Source organism: Ammospiza caudacuta, chromosome 5 (genome assembly GCF_027887145.1).
Source record: "Ammospiza caudacuta isolate bAmmCau1 chromosome 5, bAmmCau1.pri, whole genome shotgun sequence".
NCBI lineage: Eukaryota > Metazoa > Chordata > Aves > Passeriformes > Passerellidae > Ammospiza > Ammospiza caudacuta.
In genome coordinates this window covers 2,787,121-2,812,795 of record NC_080597.1, presented here as the reverse complement: position 1 = coordinate 2,812,795, position 25,675 = coordinate 2,787,121, and the positions used below count along the sequence as shown (strand labels likewise).

The window sequence follows — 25,675 nt, the reverse complement described above, 5'->3', positions numbered from 1 at the left end:
GAGGTGCAGCAGGGGAACAGGTTCTGTGTCCTTGTAAAGGGACATCCAGGGACATTGTAATATGGCATTCCCCTCCATGCAGAGCCACAGTCCTCATGAACACTCCCTGAGGAGAAAAAGGCTCTCATGCTCCTGTCCCGCAGTGTTTTGATCTTCTGAAGCTGCTCACTCTTGATGTAAAGCTTTTGCCACAAGTTGCCTTCCTGGTTTAGTCACATCCACCCATGAGCATCTCTGCCTGGCTTGGAGGACTGAAACCCTGAGCCAGTTGGTGTTTTTAGGGTTACCTGTGTGAAATCAGAGACTTAGGAGGCTGTAACCTGAATTCTACATTTCCATTTGCAAATTCAAGGCAAAAGGACTCACAGCTTAAGAAAAAAAAATGGTAAAGTGGCTTTGCATGAAAAAATAAAAAAAAGGAGGAATTGAAGTTTATAGGCTTCTTCTTAACCTGGAAAAGACTCAGCATTGTCTGGAGTCCCTCCCTGTTCCTATTTTCATAACAGAAGAAATGAAATAAGGCACAGTCTTGCCAAGTGATTTGTCAAGGTTCATAAGGGAGAATAACAAATGAAGAACTGCTACGTGGTCTTCTAAGTCCCAGCTTAGTGATTTCTTCCTGAGATTTCAATTTTTCAGGAGTCTTTCAGGCCCTTCTCTGGTTAGGATGTGATTAAAAATGTATTTCTGTAGTCTCTAACGGGGAGTAATTGGAGATGGATTCATATTCTGAAATTCCACTCCAAGCATCATAAACTCAGTAGCATTGGTACAATTATATTATGGCAGTTGCATGTACACACTGTATTATTTCTACTTCATTTGAGCTCCCTTCCTTGGGATAAATGGCAATTACACTGCCTCTCTGGCTGTCAGAAGTACATGGCCCCACTGTCACTGTGTCTGCTGAGCAGTTATTTTAGGCTCTGTTTGCTCCAGAGGTTACACATTTGTTTTCTTCAGAAAAATACACCAAACATGGCTTGTCCATTATAACACCCCCTGTGCCTCCTCCTCTGCTGAGCAACACAGGAGAGGCTGAGCAGAAGGAATTGGATTTCTGGCTTGCACACCCTGATTGTGAGAGCTCTGGGGACATGTGGGGAGGAGAGGGCAAGAGTGAGACAGGAGTGCCCATGGTGCCCTGTGAAGAGGCTGGATGGAGTTAAAGAATAAAGCAGGGATTTATTCAAAAGATCTCCTCCATGGATGCACCTTGGGCAGCACCAGAGCCCAGCCAGGGCTGCACCCAAGATGAACCAAAACGGCCCCAAAATGCACGGCCGGGCACGGGCTCTGTCCCTGGGATCAGCTCTGCTCCATTTGCCCCTTGCAGTTCATTGTCCCATTCCAGCTTTAGCCCAGGCAGTCCCACCCTGCTTGTTTTTCTCTCTCCAGCCCACGGAGTTTGTGCTTCTGGGCTGAGATTTGGGTCATTTGTCCTTGGTGCCCAGCTGGAGCAGGAATTGTTTTATGTCCCTGCTCTGTGCTCAGAGCTCAGCAACACTGAATGTGAAGCTCAGACCCACACACTAAAGCAGCACAGAATCTGAAAAATATAAAAGCTAAACCTGAGGCATCAGCCAGGTCTCTGCTGAGGTTGAAAGGGACACAAGGGTCCCTCCTGCTACCCAGGTAGCTTATACTCCCAAAAGCCTCCTGTGGCAGTGTGTGACTGAGTGATGGCTGTTCTCACATTCCCATCATCCTTTCCCACTGCCTCTGCTCCTCACGAGATGTGTTTCTATTTAAAGAATTAATCACCGCTCTATTGTCTTGTCTCATGTTGTTATCTCACCCTGCAGTGGCTTCAGGGCTGGAGTGTCAGTGGCAGATCCCAAGGTGCAGGAAGGAGAGCAGGATTTCTCTGGCTGAGGTCTCCAGCTCAGCTCTAAAGGGGAGGTGGGACAGCAGAGCCCAGCTCCTGAGACATCCTCATTGTATCGTAAGCTTAGCAGGATTGAGTTCTTGCTTCTTCAGTTAAATTAGTGGGTGTAATACAGCTTTGGTCTAATTAAATGTAGCCCTTTTTGGCTGAGTAAAACCAGACAACCTCACCCAGGCTGTCTTTGGTGACCAGGTGGTGAAAAATGGCTCTTCAGCCCCTGCTCAGGTGAAACACTGCAAAAATAAGGAGGTCAGACAGATATTGAGGAGAGGTTGTTCTCACCATTAGCTGATTTGCAGTGGTAAAAGGCATCTTTCCTCTGCTGTGCCTCCCTGCTGTCTCTGCAGGGCAGGTAAAGCACATTACTTTACTTCCCCAGCTTCAAGGACACACCTTTTGGCAGTGCAGACAGCTGGCTCGGTGCCTCCAGCTGAAAAGTGGAACAGGATTTGCTTAGTCATTTCTTCCACAATATGAGACTGATTCTTCTTGCTTGGAAAATGAAAAATGCCCTTTTTTCAGTGGGAATTATATCAGACTCCTAAAGTGCATCTTAGTAGAAAAATCTATGGAAGCAATGGGTTGCATGAAAACCAGCCTGGAACACGTAAAGTACAGAATGAGGAAGGGAGAATTTATACTTAATGTTGTTTCTCTAACTTGGTTTGGAACTGGTCAGGAAGCTTGCTCTTTTTTTCCTTTTTTTCCTTCTTTCTCTTGGGAACTGGGGGAAAAAGAAATTACAGTGTTTTTAAGCAAACAGAACTGCAACAATAGTGAATAGTGTCATCAGTGACTGCCAAAAAAACTGCCCCAATTATTTGTCACTCAAGCATAAATTTCCCACTGAATTTCAGATTGATGGCAATTAGTAAACAGAAAATCTCACTGGCAGTTACCAAACAGGAAAGAAAAAGAGCACTGCGTGTCAGACCACTTTCTTCCATCACACTCCTTATCCATGTTTTCTAATTTCATCCCTGATTTAAGCCCACAGCAGGTTTTTATATGTTGGCTAACGTGTACTTCAATGTTTTACAGATATATTTCCTGTAAGCTGCTAACTAAAAATCAAATCTGGCCTTTTTTAGGTCCTCAGTCAGCTGGTGAGAAGCCTGGAGTACAACTGGTCATGTCCTATGAAAACACCTGCCTGACAATAATGCTGAAACACATGAGGAACCTCGTGAGTATTTTTACCAGAATGTGTAACCAGTAAGTCCTTGCATTTGCAGAGCACTGTGAAAACATTAATCTTCAAGCAGCCTTTCTGGGATAACTAATTTCAGCTCAAAGCAATGATAGTGCTGTTCTGTCACGATCTAACAATTGGGTTTTCCCTTTGAGCTCACTCAGTATGGTTGCAGGTGTGAGACAGATAGAGGAGCTGGGTTTCCTTAATGGCTGGTAATGGCCTTTTCCAAGAGAACCAATTTTGATTCTGTTTTGGCTCTCTCAGCTGGCACATTTTGATAGCAGTCACACATAAGGCACGGTGCAGCAGCAGCAGGACTTTTTGCAGCATGTCAGCCTGGCACTGGGGATTGATTATCCAAACATTTCCTTCCAGTCCAGGCTGGCTGTCTGTGAGGAGGGAAGAGCTGAGCAGAGCTGTGTTTGAAGGAGCAGTGTCGTTTGGAGGCACGATGCTCAGCTTTGTAGCACTGTCAGGAGGCTGGGAGGTAAATGTTGAGGGTTCCTGGAGCCGGGCTGCAGCAGGGGAAGCTGGCAGGGCTCCTGCAGCACAAGGCAGGTGGAATTGGCTGCTGAGGGCAGCTTCAGAGGTGGAGCTGGGGCTGTGTGTGAAGTGTGATCTCTCACTGGGGAGCGTGGGGGTGCTCCATCATTAATTCCCTGCCTGGATGTGCCCTTGGATTCCCGTGGCTCATGTCTCAAGCAATGGCTGTGGCAAGGGAGCCCTTATTTGTCTGGCTATTATTGGCTGTTGTGGGCTCTCAGTGCACACCCTGTGCCACCTCCATCCCAAACTGGGATGCAATCCCTTTTCCTCAGTGGGGCCAAGCTGAGGGGCTTGAGTGAGCACCAGCCAGCAATAAGATGAGGCTGATGGTTTAATTAGCGGTATGAGGCACACGAGGCTTACACAGCTCTGACTGTTCTCTGCTGGCCACCCTGGCTTCTCATTTGCAATTCAAGCATCTCCATTCTGGTCTATAACATTCAATACATCTCTGTCCTGAGATTTTTTTTCTATGTCCTGTGTGCCACTTTGACAGGTGAGATCAGCCTCTGCTGACAGGTCCAATTTATACAAACTTTATCTTCAGGATGTAGCAAAAGACCTTCTTTATTTTTTTTTCTGTTGAGCTTTTTAAATCTAAGTGACTTTGATAAGCTTCTCATAAAGTTCTAATTGGTGGGAGGGGCATATATAAGTGATTGCCATTCTGATGATATCCTTGGGACTTCAAGCAGGTGATGTGGAGATGCACACAAACAATTTGCAGGTGTTGGAATTAGTCTTCCTTTCTCCTTGCTTCCATCACTCTAAGTGTGTAGGCTCCTAACTGTGTTCTTAGGCAGTACCAGCCATTTAATTAAATTAAATTACAGCGCAGATAGCTCTGTAGTGCAAACATAAAATCCAGGGCTCAGTTCACTTCATTATGGAAAAGGATAGTACAACTTGAAGTTACTGTGTTTCTTTGGAAATAGGTAATTTAAGTCAGGTAATTTAAATGAAACCCATTTTAGTGGGTTTGAAGAGAAGTGGTAGGAGTCCTGTTCAGCAAGGCTAACAATGATTCATGACTCCAGAATAAGGTCATTGATATAGCAGCCAAACTTAGGCAATCATGGTTTTAAATTCTGGGCTTCCAATTCCTTCCTTCCACCTGGCCATCCATCCCTTGTCATCTGATCTGAAATATGAAATTGTGCTTCAGGGTCCTGTGATACTGCACTGCCTTCAGACCAGGAACTTCTAATAGGAAGGTTCTTTATCCCATTAGTGATCTTCTCAGCTTCCCAGCCTTATAAATCAATCTTTCTAATGTGCTCTCTTTTCTTTTTCCTTCTCTTTCCTCTTTTCCTCTTCTTTTTTTTTTTTTTTTTTTTTTTTGGTTGAGCTGAACAGGGATTTTAAAAGTATGCCAAGATCATATCTTATTCAAGACATGTTAAAGCTATTTCAGGTATAGTCAGTCTTTTGCAGAGTCTCACTAATTATATTTTAGTGGTTCATCTGTGCAGAGATTACTTTGCTATCTTGTTTTATTTCATAATTTATAGTAAATAATTTTTGTTCTGCTCTTCCCTATTTAATTTATCTCTTTAAAGAGATTTTATGATGTGTTCAGATGCGAAAATAATTGTAGTGGGCCAAATTAATCCCAAATGGAGCTTCACAGAACTGACAGGAATTGTGATAGAGACTTTTGATCCATGGAAATAAATTTGATTTAGTGTTTGTGTGAGTTTACTTCTAGGAGTTTTAATAGGAGACCTAGATCCTGCTGTGCAAATCCTATATTGATATACAATGCACAAGAGGCTCCCTAAGGAGCTGGTATTTTTATAGCCACTCTCAGGTGTCACACAGGTTCTTTAGAGGAGGAAGCCAGAGGACTGCAGTGCCATAACTTTGCAGGAATTTCTCCTGAAGGAAATTTGCCCATTCACGTGGGGTGTGATGGAGGAAAAATGCAGCAGCAGTGGAGAGAGCCCTGGTGTGAGGACTGGTTAATGTGGGTGCCTGCATGGGCCCCTGGGATCTGAGGCATCCACAGAGCCAGATTTGCTGCAAATGCACAACTCTCATCTCTGATACAGCTTCAGAGTGTCCTCTGCCTCTCCACTGCAACATTTCAGTCATGGGTAAAACAAGCCAGTCCTGCTTGAAGAAAACTCTATCAAAATTTCTGCAGAGACAAAGAGCAGAGAGCAGCCTTATGGATTTTGTGCCTGGAAAGGGCCATTAATCTAATCTAACCTTCTGCGAAGAAAATGCTGCGTTTTTTTACCAAGGAAAAACTTGCAGCCAAGGAAACTGTTTGAACACAGAGATGTTAAGGCTGGTTGGCAATGTTTGCCTACAGTTTTAAGGCTGTGGGTGCACAATGAAGACAAGTTCTGTTAAACAGATATTTATAAGGTACTAAAAATGTTTCAGTCTCAATATTTGCCTCAGGAATTCAGTTTCATTTGAATCCTGAGATTCTGTAAGTCAGGTGGCTCAGAATCCTGAGATTCTGTAAGCTCACTGCTTCTACTTAGGATTTGAATGGCATCACCATGATTGCTGAGGCAAATAACTTTAAATTCAGTTTTCAAATATACAAAAGCCATGATGCCAAAAAATGCAATTTTCCAATCTATTACATAACCTGAAGTCAGCTTATTTGGGCATTGCTCCTCTCAAGTGCAGACAGTGCCACACTGGGCACTTTCTGGACTACACTCAATATTGCCTTAATAAAGTGAGGCTGGGGGAGAGGCAAACATTTGTGTAGGGGTGAAAACCTTGGAGGCCTGGAGAGTTTGCCTCTGGAGTCAGGGAGGATGTGGCAGGTGGAGGGGTGAGACAGGGCAGGCTTATTCCATCAAGACAATAGCACAGTACCTGGCAAAGTGCATTAAGTGGTCTCAGGAGCGATATAAAGGAGCCCCAGGGGAGGTTTGCTTTGGCCTCTGAAAGGATTTGTTACCTTAGGACAAGAATAGTGCAATTGTGGCCGCACAATACCCAGCCAAAGAGCAGCAGGCAGGAACAGGAGCACAGGGGGAATGCTGCTCTACCCCACAAATGTAGGCTTGTGCAAATGTGGAGATGGATTTTTTGAAATACATGTAGATTTTGAACTTGTAGCGTTCAAGTGCAGTTCTGTTCCCTTTTATTAACCAGCACAGAATGGGAGATATCCAGAGCCCACCAGGTCTCACACAGGGCTGGCTGTGGGCTGGTTTAGTTCCACACAGCCAGAAACAGCCAGGCTACCTAATGGTGGGCTTGCCCACTCCTCAAAAAAAACCCAGAGGAAGCAGGAACAGCCACTGCTGACACCCAGAAAAGGTTTCTAACACATCTCCTTGCCTGCTTCATGGAGAAGCAAAGGGAGCAGTGGCTCAGCACTGGCTCAGGAGGAAGCCTGCTTTTGCCACTGATTTCATTGCCATGGCTTCAGGCGTGCCCTGTTTTCCTAGATAAGCAGCTAAACTTCCAATCCTCTCTGCTAAACATTTTTTGCCCATTACTTCTCGTGGACAGAGTAACTCCTCAGGGGTAGAGGGGAGGAGAAACAAAGCCAAGTCATCCTGAATCTCCTGCCAGTAAATGGAAAATGTTACTAGAATTCAGGAAAGCATGCGTGGGCGATGAATTCAGAACCAATTTTACGGGGGAAAAATTTGCTGGAAGAAAAAATAAACTCCTACAGTTCTTTGCAAAAGTACTTCCAGCTTTCCTTTTATAAAAGCTCTGAAGCTGTCATGTAGCACTCCTGGTGATTAATGATTCTGGGATAGCTGATATGTGGGTGACGAATTAGCAATCAGCTTTAGGCTTACACAGACATCCAGCCTCTTTCCACTGTGTGTACAAATTGCTTCCAAAAATGTTTGTGAGATGCAGTGGTTGAAATGTTTTGGGGAAAAAAGGTGGGAGCCAGTTGTTGGAGTCATGAATGCTGAGAATTTTAGATTTTCTGTGCTGACCCTGATTCCCAGAAGAGCACTGCATTTGGTCTGAGGCTGTGAAGAAGCTTCCAAAATTGATTGATAGCACTGGGATTATGGGTGTGTGGTCGGTTAGAAGTGTGTGATATCACAGGGTGGGAAACTTAGAGTTTGAGGTTTTAGAATATAGTAATATATATGAAGCAAGATGGAGGTTTTAGGGTGGAGACGAGTTGTTCTTTACCTTCTTCTTCACCCTTTTTTTCATGGCTTTGGGCAGTGTTTTGTAACTGGACAGAAAAGTCCGTAGTGCAGGCTTTGAGTAATTAGTTATTGGGCTAAAAGAGAAAATAATTTAGGTGCCATTTCTTAATTGGATAGTTTAGCCTTAAAAGACCTTGTAACAAGAGATTGTTGGCCATTTTGTGCCTTGCTAATGAAAGGCTGCAGAACTCCCTGCTGTAAGACTGTAAAATTGATAAGAAATAACAAACACCTGAGCCTTAATGCAAACCATTGTCTCAAGTGCCTTCAATCCTGACCTCGAGAGAGTCAGGAAAAGAAGCCAAAAACCAAAAGGCTGCCAAAAAAGCAGCCAATCTTTGCCAAATCCAAAGGGATGAGGTCCAAGCCTGCAGCAGAGGGCTGTAGGGATGTTCCCACCTCCAGCACAGGTGGATGCTCTGCTGCCTTTGCTGGGTTTTCTCTCAGCTTGAGCTGGGGAAGGGTCGGGGATCTTTGTTCAGTCTTAGTTGGTTCCCATCATTCCTCTCACTAACTTTTACACTTTATGGCTATCATTATATAGATTTAAATGGAAAATATTTACTGCCTGCCAGTAACACAGTACCTGGCAGTGCCTGGCAGTGGAATAAAAGGCCGCATTATCCTTTCAGAATATTGTGCATGTCTACTGCTTTCCTTACTGCAGCCAACAGGGATTGGAATGGAGGTGCACAGGTAGGCAAGGCAGGGATGGAAAACAAGTGGAACAAAAATGACTTTGAGCTGAACAAAGTTATCCAAAGAGTGTCAGTGACAGAATTAAATCAGCAGCTTGGCTGATGGAGGGAGGTAACATTCAGATGAAGTTCTCCTTAGTCTGGCACAGGAAAACAAAATAAAAAGCCATGGGAAGAAAGCTCTTGTGCTAACTTTAGCTTATAAAGAATTTGGATGTAATTTTATATTCATATAAAATTATTTTAAAGTGGAAGGAAACTAGCACAGATAAGCTATGTTCTCCTTGAGACTGAAAATTAGCTGAACACCTCCAAACAAAGGGTACTACAACTCAGCAGTACTTTAAATTGGAAAGAGATGAGGTCTGTTCTTGTGGCACAGGGATTACTGTTGGATTCAAACATATTTGTTTTGAAAGGTGTTTGACAAATATGTTGTACAGAAAGTTCTGTTATTATTTCTTGTTAAACCCTTTAATCTGTCACAGTCACAGTACTGCCTCAGCTCTAAATTCTAACTGCTCATTTTTAAGTAATTCCCTACATAGTTGATATGTGTTGAATAAGGGAAAAAAATCAAAAACAAAACAACAGTGAGTTCTGTTTAATATTATCAGTGATCTGGGAGATGAAGGTGAACAAAAATTCGATTTGCCACTGGTTGCAAATGAAGAAAACATTAAAAATAATAGTGCAGACAGAGCAAGATCAAGAGAATAAAAGTAATTTCCAGAACCCTACAACCAGCTTGGACAAATGAAAAATATTTCCTCGGGGAGGGAGAGATCTATATCCCACAGTAATGTGAAGATAAAACAAGGCCACAGTGAGACATGAGGCTGCTACAAGAGATGCCAATGAGAAAGGCCAGATCCTGGTGTCATGGGGCAGAAATGAAGCAGTTCATCTTTATAAGGGTTTGAGAGTAAACTGCTTCTCTCAGGATGTTTTTTTTTAACTAGAATACAGGTTCAAAGAACAGCTCTCAGTAGGGCTACTGGGCAGTGATTGATTCTTCAGGGGTGATTTATTGTTACTAAAACTTAGTTAAGAACAGACTAACAAGGACACGAGTCAATTGTGCAAATATTTAAGGGAGAAGACAGGAAGGTTCAGGAGGAATTATTTAGAACATTGAGCAGGAGCATAAGTAGAAGTAATGAGAGCTAATTAAGGAGCAGAAATTGCAAGCCTCATATAATGAAATGCTTTCTTACACAGGGAGATGGCATGCTGCAGAATAATTGAAAGAAAAGTGCAGGGAGATTGTACAGTTGGAGAAATTAAAGATAGGCATATACAGACTTTAGTAACTAATTAAGAAATTGAGAAGAAAAACAGTGCAGAATGAAGGCACGGATCACAATCTCACTGTTTCTTTACATATTTTATATTCACTTACTCTCTGGGCCCAGGCAAGGAGAGAAAAGAATTTGTATGTGGCAAAAAGATAGGAACAGAACAATAGCCTTTGCTTGTGTTTCTTTTCTCAAAGGCTAATTTCCTTTCATGCCCTCTAACAGGCAGCAGTGCTCTTAATCCTGACTGATTTCAAAAGGAAAGTGAAATGGGGATTTGTCTTTAGCATTTGTTCTCCTTTGTACTTTATTCAAAAGAAGAAATTCTGGGATCTATGTTTCTAAGGGTCAAAACAAGATCATTCTTATCTCAGCCAGTGTCACAGACTCTGTGACTGAATATTCATCTGAAAATTAAGTGTTCCAAGCACAGCAGTAATACAGGGTTGAAAGCAATGGAATTGCTATATGGGCTTGGTGGTAATTCTGAGATAAAAGGTTCAGAGACTTGTTCATGAAATCTGCTCTCTGCATTGTACACCCTACACCAACATTGCTTATCCACAGGATAATACAGTTTTAAAGCATACCTGACCTTTGATTTCTCTCATCCATTAAAAAAAAAAAAAAAAAAAAAAAAACAACAAAAAACCAATGGAGTTAATTGTCTTAAAATAGTCATGCAACATGCAGTTCAGAAATCTAGAACATGCTACTTTTTCTTTCAGAAAAAAAACAACTTCTGTGTGATTCTCTCTCAGATTTTTTACTGGGAGTTGTACATTTATTCCGTACATTCCCACTTCTGCTTTATATTCTGTTTTTAAGCCTTGGTAACTTTTTTATGCCCACATGGAGCACACAGCAATGGAGTCCCAAATATCAGTGAAGGGTCAGAAGTTTGTCAGACTCAGGAGCTGGAGTTGAGCTCTGAGTGAGTTGGGTACAGCCACAACCCATTCTGTGATGTCTTTTTCTCTGTTGCTTGTTCAGAAACGGAAATAAGCACATGCAAAGTTGTGCCATTTCTTGCTGAAGTGAAATTCTAGTCCTACTTGCCTGCTGTCAATGGTCTCTACAAGGCAGGATCCTGTTTTATGATAGTTACAAAGTGTGGTTGTGCAGATTCTTCCCCATTTCATTTGGGATTGTGTCTGTCCTTATCTCCTTCAGATCATCAGGACAATGAAATATTTTTTTTTCAATGGGGCATCATAGATAAATCTCAGTGTATTTCTTCAGCTTTCTGGTTTCAGAGCTCTATAGAAATAAAGGCTTGGGAGAGAAACCTGTGTGACCTTAAGGGTATCCTCACTTTCATTTTATTTATTTCATTTAAGCAGAGATAGATGGGCTTTCCTCTTAAATGACTGAAGCAGATCAGAAATATTTTCATAATTCTTAGAAAGCCCTGTGTCTTTTGGGATCCAATCTTCCAATCTTTTTTCCAGAGCTGTCTCCTTAAATTAAAAAAATCACCAATTAATTTTTAAAAACTATTTAACAAATAATTCCTGTTAATTTTGAAAGTTGTACTCTCTGTGCCTTGGGATCAGTTTGAAACTGAGATGTTTACCTGTGTGATGTGCTGGAATCACATTTCCATCTCATTGTGATGGATCAGCTGCCTGCTCAGGCTGGTTTGAATCCCATTAATTATCTTGCTTGACCTGATCATTCCAGAATGGACCATTTCCCCCAGTTTCCATCTCCATACACACCTTTTGTCACTGCTGGTGGCACGAGCAGCAGGCTCCATCTCAGCTGGGGCCAGGCACCAACGTGGGGGCAATTTCACCGAGCCAGACCAGATGCCCACAGTGTGACAGAGTGAATCTCTTGCTGGTCTCACTCCCTGACAGGGTTATTTTTTTCACATTTGACAGCCAGGAGACCTTGGAAAGGGTTGGTTGTTGGTTCACTCTGTAGAAATGCTGTGTCTCAGGACAGCTCTAACCCCATTTTTCCAGCCCAGCTGTCCCCTCAGGAATGCTGCAGAGCCAGCTGTTCCAGCCAGGCTGCTCCAGTCCTGCCCACTCTGCTGCAGGCAGGTTGATGAGGATGCTGAGGGTGTTGGACATAAGCTATATTTGGATATTCACATCAATAATGTGGATAGAGCATCTTTGCGTTTTTAGCATGGGAAATGACAAAGCCATCTGGAGGCTCGCTCCACGGACACCGTCAGCTTTCCAAAAGGTAGAAAATGCCTGCTTGAAAAAAAAAATATGCTTTCCAGAATTTCCCTGACAGCAAAATATTTTTATTGGCCTGCATTAACTTGAGATAAATGCAATTTCTTCTTTGCTTGCCTTGCCACTGATCTCCACAGCAGCAATGTTTTGTCTTTATGTACCTATCCAGATAACCCAAAAAAACTGGGATCAGAAAATGTAATAAAATAAAACTGCAAACAGTTCACTATTTTCAAATTTTAGATGAAAAAGGTGATTGTTTGGGGAAAAAAATACCATATTTGTGCAATCACTTTTGACAAGTTTCCTTTCTCTTTTGTCTTGCCAATAGCAGAGAGTGCAGGGTGCACCACGGTGGTGGAGTGGAATATCTTCTTCTGTAATTATTATTTAATTACTGCAAATGGGATTTTATTTTTCATTTTCTTCAAAGCAATTTGGGGGTATTTTGTGAGAGGGAAATGAAAAGCTCAGTAGCAGGGTAGAATAGAGGTGTTCATGCTTTGGGATCTGCAGAGCTCAAAGGAAGAACAAGGAAAGTCTTGGATACCACTTCAGGATTTGGGAAGCTGTTGGAATTCTAGATGCTGAGAATTTCAGACTTTCTGTGCATACAGTCTCTGCCTCCCAAGAGAGCACCGAATTTGACCTGAGGCCATGAAAAAAGCTTTCAAAATTAATTAATAGCACTGAAATTACAAGTTTGTAGTTGATTAGAAGTATATCATATCACAAAGTAGAAAACTTAGAGTTTGGGGGTTTAGAAAATAGTAATATATATGTGAAGCCAGATGAAAGTTTTAAAACAGAGACTAGTTCTTATTCTTTACCTTCTTCTTCATAAGTTTAAGTAATATCTTGTAATTAGGCAGAAAAGTCAATATTGCAGACTTTGAGTAATTAGTTATAAAGTGAAAATAATTTAAGTATAATTTCTTAATTAGACAGTTTAACCTTAAAAGATCTTGTAACAAAAAATAGTTACCCGTTTTGTGCCCTATTAGTGCAATACTACAGGTAGCAACAGCACAACCACCCATTCACCCAGCAATCCCCTTTTCCCTGAAGTGTACATATCATTAATCTGCCTTTGAAGGAGCCTCTTGCTTTGTGATACTAATTTCTCAGCTCTTTAAGCTCAGAAGTAGCCCGGAGGATGTTCTCTTTTTCCTGAGGCAGAGCTGTGTTTGCTAATTAAGCTGCAGCTCTGGAGGGCAGGGTTGAGCCTTCCTCTGCTGAGTGGCACAGGGGCTTGGGGGCAGTGGAAAACACCAGCACTGGTGGCTCCTCCAGCTCCTCACTGGCTTTAATTTAGGCCAGAGGCAGCCAGGAATTTACAGAGGTTACCCCAGTGCAAGGATGATTTCTTCTGTGGATTTTTTCCTAATCCTCCTTTACTGGATAATAATCAAATCCACCTAATGTCTACACATGATATGTAGACGTTTTGTCTTGTTGAAGGTTTTTCCTAACCACTTACCATAGTGGTTTGCTTTTCAAACGTGTATGGATGTCTTGATATCAACGATTATGGAATATTTTGTAGTCCTTTCTTTACTATGTAAATAAATTCTCACAGCAGTGTATGTAAGAGAAGAACATAAGGATGGTAAAGGATAGGAAGACTAAGAGAAATAATGGACAACATGAATTATTTTTATTTGAGGGCAGGAGCTGAAATTGGAGACTTTCTAATGCCTGGATATCTATTTTATTTATTTTATTTAATTTTACTTTTTTTTTTTTTTTCCTTTGAAGAAAAGGAAGAAACTCAGATTTAAAAATGTCAAGGAAATGAATATTCACATCGGATGCTAAATCACTGAATAGTTGAATATATGACAAATTTTGCAGTAGTTATGCCTATAGTAATGCTAAAAACGAATCCTTGTGTGAGGAGAGTTGTAGATCATTAATAATGATCAGGGGGAAAAAGTCATTAGGATAATACATTCTTGTGGAAAAATTAATTGAATTTCATCCATTATTTCCCAGCCACAGCTACTATATTTAAAATTAAATTATAGAGGATGTAACACACCTCTGTGGGTTTCTGTAAACAAATACCAACTTGTTTTGGAAAACAAAACTGGAGTGGAAAATTTAACACAGTTATAACAGATCTAGGCTGTGTATGTTAGGTTTTCAGTATTGAATTAGAGGTATGGAAAAAGTAAACTCAGAGTTTTACTTTCTCTCCCTCATTCTGCCTGACTTTAGAAGAAAATAACATTTCCAGAGTAAAATCCTTTTTTAACAGAAATACAAGCAATAGTAACTGAGCTCCTTTAGAAACATCTGTCATTATCAAGGTCAACTAGGCTGCTCATTCTTTGAGAAAATAGTTCAATCATCACTTGGTTGTACTTGAAGAAAGAAAATACATTCAGTTTCTAAATTCAATTTGAAACAACTTCTAAATTCAGATTTTTTTATTGGCAGATTAAAATCACTGGGGAATTTTGTGGGCTTTTTGTCCCTAAGCATACCAAGAGAACCTATGGCATTTTTGTTGGGAGCTTGGTTTTATACCTTTACAGCCTGACAGATTTTTATAGCTTGGATTTATTTTCAAGCAAACACAATAAAAGATTTAAGACAGTAATTTAAATTGGGAGTAACTTCTTCTGAAGAAAGTAAAAATCCTTTATTTTTGGGTTAATAAAATGACTACAGAGTTAAACACAAATAGAACTCGATTTAAAACTTTAAGCTTTTTCTGTTTGCTTGATCACAAGTGCATTCAAGCTATAAAGGTTTTGCAGAGTAAAGTGCAAAATGGCTTTCCCAAGGTACCCTTTGATTTTATTTTTTTTTCCCCTGGCCTGGACTATGGACAGAAATAAGTCAGTTTTTTAAATCCTTCAATAATAAAAAAGAGGGGGTTTGCTGGATTTCAGAGCTACTTATGAACCTGCTAGAAATCTTCCTCTGTTTCTATAATGAGCTCACCAGAGCAAGTCCTCTTTGGTGCAAAGAGAGAAATTCCACCTGAACATGGGGAAGAATTTCCTTCCTGTGTGGGTGACCACATGGAACAGATTGCCCAGAGAGGGTGTGGAGAATCCCTCCTGGAGATGTTCCAGAACCATCTGGACTCAATCCTGTGCCCTGTGCTCTGGGATGACCCTGCCTGGCCAGGGAGATGGGGCCAGATGATCTCTGTGGGTCCCATCTGGGATTCTGTGCTTTTGGTCAGGTGTTCCTCATGTTTACCTAAATTTATAAACAACCCAGTGCAGTCTGAGTTAGAAGTGATCACTAAATGTGATACTGTAGTATGACAGAAGTCATAATCCTTAGTGAGAAAAATATTTATGATGTTTCCTCCATTTTTCATGATGTTTCTCTCCATTTTTCCTTTATTGACCATTCTTGTATAGTTCAGTGCTCAACTCAGAAACCCCAGAAAAGGATTAGTTTGCCCAAAACTTGGGGGGTTTTTTGCCTGCTATTTCAGTTTGCCTTAAAACTGTTTACTTCAAATTCCACCTACTTATGATTTTAAAAGAGATTTTTGCCATGTTAATGCCAGTCTTGTTTTGCACTATTGCAGTCAAACTGCCACTGTCACTCCTTGCTCCTGCTAGGAAGTGTTTATCAAAGTACAACTCTTTCCACTGCAAGTCTTGCCTCAAGAAATCCTGTGGTTAAGTAGGCTCTTCACAAGAAAAAAATTCAGCTCTTGTGCCAATCAAAAGAGAAACCAGCAAAAACTCATCATATGAGCTCCCCATACTCTGCTCTTGTAAGGCTGGGGCTGGTTTAAAACTGCTCTTAATGTGGAGTTTTGAATGATTAGGGCATGGTGGGACAGAGTCTTTAGCAGCTGGAGCCCTTCATTCGATGGATTGTGTGTGTCAGGAGGCAGGGGAGGGCAACTGAGGAGTGCAGCACCTGATCTGGCTGGGAGAGTGCTCAGCTGAAGCTTTGCTGATTGTTTGATGGCATAACAGTGCCACTGCAGATGGAGAATTGGGACAGCAGTGGGGTTTGGAGTGGCCTGTTTGCCTTTCCTCAGCACGGGAAGAGGAGGGGGGAAAATGTCACCTGTAAAGTTGGGGAGAAAAAAACAACAATCAGAACTACGATGTGTACTTGGAATTCAAGTGGCTGCACATCAAATTGCCTCTAACAGTCTGACTGCTGATTGCCACTATTCATGAAAAGTGCCTTTATTTCAGCTCTGAAGTATCCCAGAGCAGCAGCTCTCCCCTTGAGTTTCCCCATCTGAATCCCTGAAATGTTCTCTTTTAATTTCCTCTCTTGACCCTCTCCTCCCCCTCACCTCTTTCAACACCTATTTATCTACATTCAGAGGGATAGTGGGGAAGTATTTTTCAGTCCATCTCATACACCCAAAACACTGCTGCAAAGTGCCTTCCTTAAATTTTGGGAGGAATCAGCTGACAGGGGAAGGTTAGTTGGCTGAAGGCAGGGTAACATGACAAAGCTCAAAGGCATAGTGACAATTTTATGTGACTTCTTTTCAGTTAATCACATCTGGACACCCAGGTCCTGTTAAACCAAGTTACCTTTGGAGCCTGTCACCTCAGCCTGGTTCCATTCTTTGTCTGAAACAACTAAAACCAGTTGACCTTCAAGTTACACTGATGTTTACCTATTAATTGAGAAATTAAGAACTTGATTGCACTCAGGTATAATCCTCATTGCTTGGACTGGTACTTCAGGCTGCATTTCATTCTCCCTCCTGATTTTTTAGAGATGCTCAGTTTACTGTTACTTGTAATCCTCAATTGAAGTTTTACTACAGTGCTAGATCAACAGAGATGGGCTTTCAAGTGGACAGTGTAAATTGTAAATAAATCCTGCAATAATGATGTGGCAACCCATCCTAGGAAAATAGCCTTTCATTCCATTGCCCTTTAATGTCTCTCTTTTGTTGGCCATTGAATCCCATCCAGCTCAATCCCATGGGTATTTTAAATCAGATGTGCTTTGTGGAACGTAGCAATAGGAATATTAATCACTCCCATAGTGCTGACAATCTGTAATGGTTTGAGTGGGGCATCCTTTGATGCTGTGTGGTGTTAATGATAGCAATAATGAGCTTTGCAGTTGACCACATAATTTGCCTTGAAGGATCATTTCAGATAACAAAAACCAGAGGTTTGTTGTGCAAGAGCTAGTTGTTCACGCACACAAGCACCATTTTCCATCCCAATAGAGAAGTTATTTATTGCTAGGAGACAGCAGTTTCTTCCATCCCAGGGATATGTTGCTGATAATGCTGTAGAAAGCCCCATATTTCCAGACACATATTGTGAGTAATCAAAATTTGAGAAATTACTTCATTCTGAGCCAGGTGTAAAATTACAATGGGAGATATAAATGCAAGTGCCTGTATAATCCTCTGGGTTCATTGGTTCCAAATGTTTAAGTTCTCTTCTTTATGCCTGTATTCTTATTTGCATCTGTCACTGGATTGCCTGGGAGCTGACAGGTAAACTTCCTGTCTAAAATGCTGATTATTTATGTGATTAAAATTACTGATATTTTGATACACCCCATTTTGTGCTTTCTGACTGTATACTGTGTAACCAACACAAGGGTTTGTACTTAATTATGAATCAAGGATTAAGTGTCAGGTGCTGGCAGCATGCCTCCTCTACATTTTTCATTTTTATGTTTCTTGTGTGTTCTTTCAAAGCCTCAAGTAATACAATGTGTTTTCTGAGTAATTGTAAAGCTGCTTTAGGAATAACTTTAGAGCTCCTCAGAAGTTATCAAAAATTCTCCACCCGCCATCCCTGGCTGATGACTGAGCCTGGTTAATAGATTGCCTCTGATCTGGAGTTGCTACCATATAAGATGGAATATCTGGAATACCATTCAGTAACCTGAACTGGAAAATTAAAGAGAGATTGCAGCTGTGTGATGGGTGAGATGGGAAAGGCTGTAACAAGAATCCTGTCCTGCCCATATTGCTGCAGGAAATGCTCCTGGCTCCTCTATAGTAATATGTTTTACAAAACACCCTTAGAAACAATTGGTTGTTCCCATATCAGCACTGATACTTAGGGGTTAAAATCAATAGGAGCTTACTGTTTAATCCAGTTTCTGTACCTTGCTTTGGAAAGTGGAAGGGCTGGACTTTGTATCAGATTAAGATGAGTTAGGGTAGATTGAGGCTTAAGGGTTTTTCCATCAGAATGTAAATATTAAAGATAGACAATTTTAATTTTCTCTCTTGACCCTCTCTTTGTATTATTTAATTTTTATTTTCCTGATTCTATTTTAAGCTGAATTTTAATAATTGTTGTTATTCACTAGCACTCCAATTTAGCCCAAGAGAATACTGAGAATGTAACCTGTTTCTGTGTCTGCTAAAAGCCCAGATTTCATTTGGTACTTTTTTATTTGTTTTCTTTGCTAGAAGATGAACATTCATATTTGTGACCTTCTTGTTTTCCAGCACCTCCCAGATGGCTCTGCCCCAAGTGCACACGCTGAATTTTATCTTCTGCCAGACCCTGGTGAGGTCAGTCGAAGGAAAACCAGGACAGCTGCAAAAGGCTCTGACCCTACTTACAATGAACTTGTGAGTTCCCTTCACTTCCTTCCACCCTTTCTTGTTTCACAGAACCACAGAATGGGTCAGGCTGGAAGGGCACACAGTGGGCACGTGGTGCCACCTCCCAGCTCCAGCAGGGCCATCCCAGAGCACAGAGCACAGCAGTGTGGCCAGGTGGGATATCTGCAGTGAGGGACACCACACCCACTCTGGACAATCTGTTCCAGTGCTCAGTCACTGCACAGGGAAGTTCTTCCTCACATCCTGGCATCGGTTCCTCCTGTTGCCTCCTGTCCCATTCTGGTCCCTGCAGGAGCAGAGCCTGGTGCATCCCCTGAGCTCTCCCTGTGCACACTGGCGGACATGGATGAGGCTCTCAGCTGTCTCTTTTCCAGGGTGGACAGGCCCAGCTCAATCAGCTTTTTCTCATGAGAGTGATGCTCCAGAGATGCTCCAGTGCCTCACCAGATCCACAGCCCTTCCCTGGACTCACTCCAGGGCTTCCCTGCTTTTCTGGGTCTGTTGAGCCCACAGCTGGACACAGCTCTCCAGATATGCCTCACTGGGGCTGCTTAGAGGCAGGATCACCCCCCTGAACCTGCTGTCAGTGCTCTTCCTAATGCACCCCAGGACCCTTTTTGGCCATGAGGGCACACTGCTGGCTCGTGGACAGCCTGTTGTCCACCAGGACCCTCAGGTCCTTCCCAGCAGGTCACCCACAACCCACACAGGTGCAACTTGTTTTATTTGCTTTGCCCACTCTTGAAATAAAACAGCAATACAGCATTTTAGCAATGAGGATGACCAAAATGAAGGAATGTATCACAAAAAGGGACAACTGTCTGTTTCGCACCTTTCTCAGAAGTGAAGCAGTGTCTTTTATGCCTCTCTTCAGGAAAGCAGTTGGATTGTTCACAGTGCTCTGTCTCACCCCATAACCACAGTTACATGTTAGCCAAATGAGGCCAAGCATCATTGCACCATAACCCAGCAGTTCTGAATGCAGATATGCACAATAGCATGGAAAGTATTAATTGAATGGATGCTGTTATTCAAATTAACACTTGAAAATTGCTTGTCACTGTCCTAAATGATACCACAAGAATAAATAGCCAGGTTCTTTTTATGTTTAAATGCCATCAGTTCACAGCTATATATTATTATTTCACACATCACTGAAGTGCTCATGCCTCTGGGGTGAAAGAAAACATTTGTATGGAGAAACATTTATGGCAGAATGGGAAGTGGTATAAAGTGTGTTCATTTGTAAGGGCATGAGATTGAAACAGTAGGTGGGATTGGAGATTATAATTATTGCATGTAACAAATCTCCTAAAGATCTCAAAGTAATTACAAATGCTCTTTCAGCAGGCTATAAAGTAGAAGGCATGGAAAATATTACCACTCCACCCTGTTTCACAGATAAGATATGATAAAACTTAGGTTAGTCAGCAGAGTCTGAGTGCTTATCTCTTAGTTTCTCACTCCTGGAGCTCTAATATTTCCCCTTTCCCACATCTGTTAATTACAAAAGTTGCCTGCTCACACTGATGACTTCCAGCATTCTGTAAGAAGGCTCCCTGAGTAGTATTGCTGCTCACAGCTGAGGCAAATTTCCCTCCCCACAGAACTGCAGTGGAATAACAAGGAAGTAGGCTTTATTTTTTTGTCCTTTCTTTCTTTTTTTTTTTTTTTGCTATCAGAGTTGGATGAATCTAATTAATCTGTCTAAAGAAATTCCTTTGCATTTAAAGCAAAGGAACATAATACAATTATATCATAACATTCATTAGTAAGGTATCCAAAATGGACAACAGATAAGAGCCAGCCAGCAACACTGGAAGACAATTATCTTTCAAATTGTACTTAGATCTTTTTGAATGCAGTGAAATCCAAAATCCTGTCTGCAGTCAGTCAGTAGTCGCTGGAAGGAAATTTAGTTGTGGGTAACAAGTATTCCACTGCCATTAAAAGAAATTTCATGAAAACTTTAATGTCCTTAATCAAAACTGAGAGCCTCTTTCCCAGATGCTCAGTTTTTTTCACTGGGAAGTGCTAATCACAGTGGGGACATATGGTTCCACTGAACCTGGCCATTTCCAACCCAATGGCTGTGCTTTAGCAGCTCTGCTCCTCCATATGTGATGTCATTCTGGATGCAGTTTCTGTCCAAGGCTGGTAGACTGAGGCAGAAGCCGCCCCAGGGAAGAAAAACTACTAAAAATATAAGTCAGCTGTCTCTTAAGTTAGTTACTGTCCAAAACACTGTGTACAGAAATGTAGCAGCCTTTTTTTATGAGTTCATAAGTTTTTATTAAATCCAAATGGCTGGAAGGAAGCTGTATATTAATTTCTTTCTTTGTTCCAGACTGAGAAAAATCTGAAATGTGCTTCTCTTGAGTATTTTTGATTTTAGTTTTATACTTCTATTGCTTATGACTGCCTACAGCAAATTATCAACCTTGCAAAACTGCTTTTTATGTTTGTTTTTTATTTGTGTGTGAGAGTGAAGATGCGAAAGTCCAGAAGGGCTGACAATAAAATGAGTTACAGCAAATGTTTTGGAGTGGCATTTAGCAAACAAATCCTTCTTTTCTCCTGTGCCTGTATCTGGATTTTGGAATTTGTTGCATTCACAGTAGTTAGTGTTATATTGCATTGAGAAATGATGGTGGAAAAGGAGTAACACAGAGAAATGGAATACAAAGATGAAATGAAGGCAGAGCAGCCCCAGCCAGTGTGATGGAAGGGGAGGAGGGGAACTGCACCAGGAGCCACAGCCACTCCCTCCAGCACCATGCATCAAAACTACCTTGGATTAATTACCAAATCCAGGAACTGTGCCATGGCTACCTAGGGAGAGGCAACTGTCCCTCATTTGTGATTAAAATGTCATTAGACTCCTGTAGGTCAACAGGGTTTCTCTTTTGGAAGCCAGGAATAGTTGAATTCCAGCCCTACCTGTCCCACTGATTTGCTGCATGGCCACACGTAACTCACCTCCATCTCATCTCTCTGTGAAAAGGCAGGCAAATATTCTCATTGCACAATTATTTCAGAATTTAACTGTCCCCAAATTCTGGCAGGTGGCATTTGTTCTATCCACTAATTAATTGTTTTATCCACTAATCCACGCTAATTCGTCCTTCTCCAGACCTTTCTTCTGTCCCTACATCCTGATGATAATGTATACCTTACTCCAGCTGAATTTGCAATACCATTTTAGAAACAGTTTACTGGGATCATTTGAAAACCATCCACCCTCCACTGCAAAAATTTGTCATAGCTCAAAGATTAAAGCCTCTTTTTGGCCAAAGATTAAAAGTTGTTCATTTCCCCAGTTCAGTTTCTTAGCATTTACAGCTGATATGTGTAGTTTTTGGTGATGTGTTTAAAACAACAGCTGGTACCTTTAATATATTGGCAAAGAAACAAGGCAGCTTTCTTTGGTAACATTAGCATTACCTCAGTGTCAGATCACAGATTTATTCTAAATTGTATTATGCTTACTGTGCCTGTCCTTGCTTTTCAGATTTTCTTCATCATCTCACTTTTATATCAGTGAGTGAAAGAGAAGCTGTGAAATTTGTAATTCAGAGACAATTTAGCAAAATAGGCACAGTAAACATGAAAACCAAAAAGCACCAGGTGCCAATTTCAGGACAGCCATCCCAAACTATTATTTCCAAAGGTTTTTAAATGGAAAAGGAAATGTTAATCCCCTGGTAAGACTTTTCTTGGTCTTGTTGGTGCTTTCTGTGAGGGTTGCCTGGTGTCCTGTCCATTCCATGCTCCCTGTGAAATTCCTGCAGTTGCAAGTGGGAGTATAGAGGGGGCTCATCAGTCCAGCCCAGAGATCCAAGCTGGAGGGGCTCAGTCTGCCTTCACTCCTCCCCAGCAGTGCCTTGGGTACAGATTCCATGGAAAATCCAAGCAGGAAAATGCCTTTCAGGCAGTTTCAGTTTCCCATTCTCCTGAAGTGAGAGAATGTCACCTCGTTTGCTTTTCTAACAGCATAGAGAGATTAAAATTTAAAGGGTTTTTCCACTGCTACTAAAATAGCAAAAATATTTCCAGCCATACAAATTTTAGCTTAAATGGACTTCTTTAAAGGGAGTTTACCTTTCAGGCCTGCACTGAGAGCATTCTTTCACATTTTATCAGCTCACAGGCTGTTCGCTCAGCAGTTTTTATTAATGCAGAGACTGAAGCATGGGAATCTGTTCTGAGTGCAGCTGATTCTTGTTAGGTTATTGCTCCAGATAGTTTAGAGTTTTTTTAAATTCAGAAAATACACCATTTTAATTTCATACTTAATCCCAGTGTGTTCTCACAACATTAAGGTAATTTAAAAGCTATTTTAAATTTATAGGCATTAGTAATTTCTTAAGAGATGCTAAATTACTGTCTCATTTATTTTGAGAAGTATCAACAGCACTTCTGGAGTATCAGAAACATCTAAATTTAGTAACTTCCATTTGCTGAACTGGGTCCAATCTTTTCCAGTTTTCACAGAGAAAAGTATGAATACTGACTTTTTTTCTCTCAAGCATTGTTCAAGACAGGTTCCAGATGTATTTTCACATAATATTTTAAATAATTATTATTTAATATATAATATATATTATAATATATAGACTCTATAATATATCATTCTATATAAAATATAGCATATATTATAGAGAATTATATATAGTGTATATTATACATTATATATGATATATTATATATTTATATGATATATTTATATTATCTATTAAAATATAATTATATATTATATATATTAAAATATATACTATATGATATTATAATATATAATTTTAAATAGATATAATATATAATATATAATATATTGTGTATATTATAGATAACACATAACATATAACATATTTATAACATATTTAACACATAATATATAATATATATAATATTATATAACATATATATTATGAGTAGTATATGTATATAATAATTATATGAGGCATATTATATATAATTATATGTAGTGTATTATTATATAGTATATAACAATTATTATGTAATTTAAAGATTTGAAGTAATAATAATATTTATTTTAAAATAATCAAATCTCATGAGCCTAAGCTTGTGATTCTACGGTAGAATCTCTTTATATAAATGAGATAAGGTCAAATGTATTTCTGAGGTAAATTTGCTAAGTTAAGTGAATTTTGCTCACGGTTAATAACTTACTATTGTGGATGGAAGTTTGAAGCAATTATCACAAAATTGGATTAGTCATCATCCTGAACGCTGCATTGAAGTGCTTTGCCTGTCACATAGATTAACAAATTTGTGTGTTTTTTTCTGTTTCACTATTTATGATTTCAGATTGTCTATGACAGAGTCCCAGAGCTCCAAGGCCGTGTCCTGAAGCTTGTGGTGAAAAGCAAAGGAACATTTGTGGGAGCTGTTAACATTCAACTGAGCAGAGTCCAGTTCAATGAAGAAAAGTGGTACCCACTGGGAAACAGTGTAATTTAAATGTTCTCCAAGATGATTCAATTATTTGCCCACTAATGTTTCTTTATCCCATTTCCCAGGGTACATTTTGTCTCAGTTGCCCTTGAGAATAGGCAGTCATCTCCTGAGCACATATCCTAACATTTCTAACCATTAGCCTCTTGTCTTAAAAGTGCCACAGATTGCTGCCACAGATTCCTGCCAGTGTGGGTTTACAGGATCACATCCTAAGGACTTGTAGCAACATGCAGGAAGTTCTTATGACAGCAATGAAGGGCTTGGTTTTGTTAATATTAAGTAGTACTGTAAAAATACTGAATTCTGTACACATCAGTGTGTGGGGGCTCATTCTTTGCCCATTAATTCCACTGACTGTGTTGAAACAATGCTGATAATGCTGTAATTTATCATCACTGCATGTGATTTCACCAGAAAACCATGGGATGGTTTATATATTTCATATATTTCAGATGTCCAGCAAATTTAAAATTAAATCTTACCCAATCAATACTTTTGTTTTTTAAGAACTTTAAAAGTTTTGATACAATGTAACATTTAATCCAGGATATTCATTTGTCATTAATATATGTCGTTGTTTCTTTTATTCTGACATCCAAGAAGCAGATATAACTGGTCATTGGTGTGAGGAAAGAAAAAGGGAAAAGCTAATGTTCGTGAATAAAGAGAATATATTGATTATGATCTTTCAGTGGGGCATTTATTTAAGATCATGATATACCACAGATATTTGTTCAGCAGTCTTCCCACATTGCACTCCTGTGCTGCAAAAGGAGTTCAAGTCAATACATGCATTAAATAGACCTCAGGGTTATAAAATATATGTTATATATATTAATATATATAATGAATAATAAATAATGAACATGAGTGGTTCCTTTTAAGTTCACAGATGCTAATTACAGGCTCTGTCTTTCTCTAATTTGAGGAAGCATTTAGGCACATCTTAAAGCATTTGGCATGTGAGCAGCCACAGTGAAGTGTCCATGATTGCCAGACCCACTGACCATGTAAATAAACCTTTCCAGGGCCAGGGGCACATTTTTAAGGCACAGGAGATATGGTGATTTATGATCTGATCTGCTGTAAATTTTAAATTACCTTATACTGGACAAAACTGACATTTCTCCTACCAGGTGGAAAAGTGGTCAACAGAGAGGTAATAATCCCAGAAGTGAAGGTAATTGCCTTCTTTTCCCAAAGGACATTTACATCAGTCTTCAGAATATAAAGCTGCATAAAGCTCCTGAAGTGGGACTTAGACTGTTAGCTAGGAAATTAAATAAGCTGGAGTTTTTCTCAGCATCAAAACAATGGACTTGATCAGGTTTTATGTGAAAATTCTTTCCCCAGTCAAACTGGTGCACTAAGATCCTCCTCAGTAAGGGGAGGTGAGGGGAACTCTGAATATTAATAGTATTAGTCTATTCAGAGCTGTAAGAAACTGAAAAATATTTACCACGTGCAAGGGGCATTGGCTGGCACACAGAATATCATCACTACAAAGATCTGGACACCAAAATTTTATGCTGTGGGCTCTCCTGGGAAACATATCAAGTGCCTTGTCACTCAAGCACAGAAAACACACTGAGAGCAGCTTATAAAGTTATCAAATTACCTGACCTTACAGTTCAATGTTGATTTTAGATTCCTCTTAGTCTACT

The 25,675-nt window shown here is 40.3% G+C and overlaps 1 protein-coding gene across 1 annotated transcript in view; it reads left to right on the top strand.

Annotated features, from left to right (window-relative positions):
* PIK3C2G (phosphatidylinositol-4-phosphate 3-kinase catalytic subunit type 2 gamma) overlaps positions 1-24,577 on the top strand; it is a 242,221-nt gene extending 217,644 nt beyond the window's left edge. Inside the window, exons 32-34 of the mRNA XM_058805171.1 lie at positions 2,980-3,074; positions 18,414-18,539; positions 23,862-24,577. Of these exons, the coding sequence (XP_058661154.1) occupies positions 2,980-3,074; positions 18,414-18,539; positions 23,862-24,014 (374 nt within the window). The 3' untranslated portion in view covers positions 24,015-24,577. The remainder of the gene's footprint in view (positions 1-2,979; positions 3,075-18,413; positions 18,540-23,861) is intronic.
* The last annotated feature ends 1,098 nt before the right edge of the window (positions 24,578-25,675 follow it).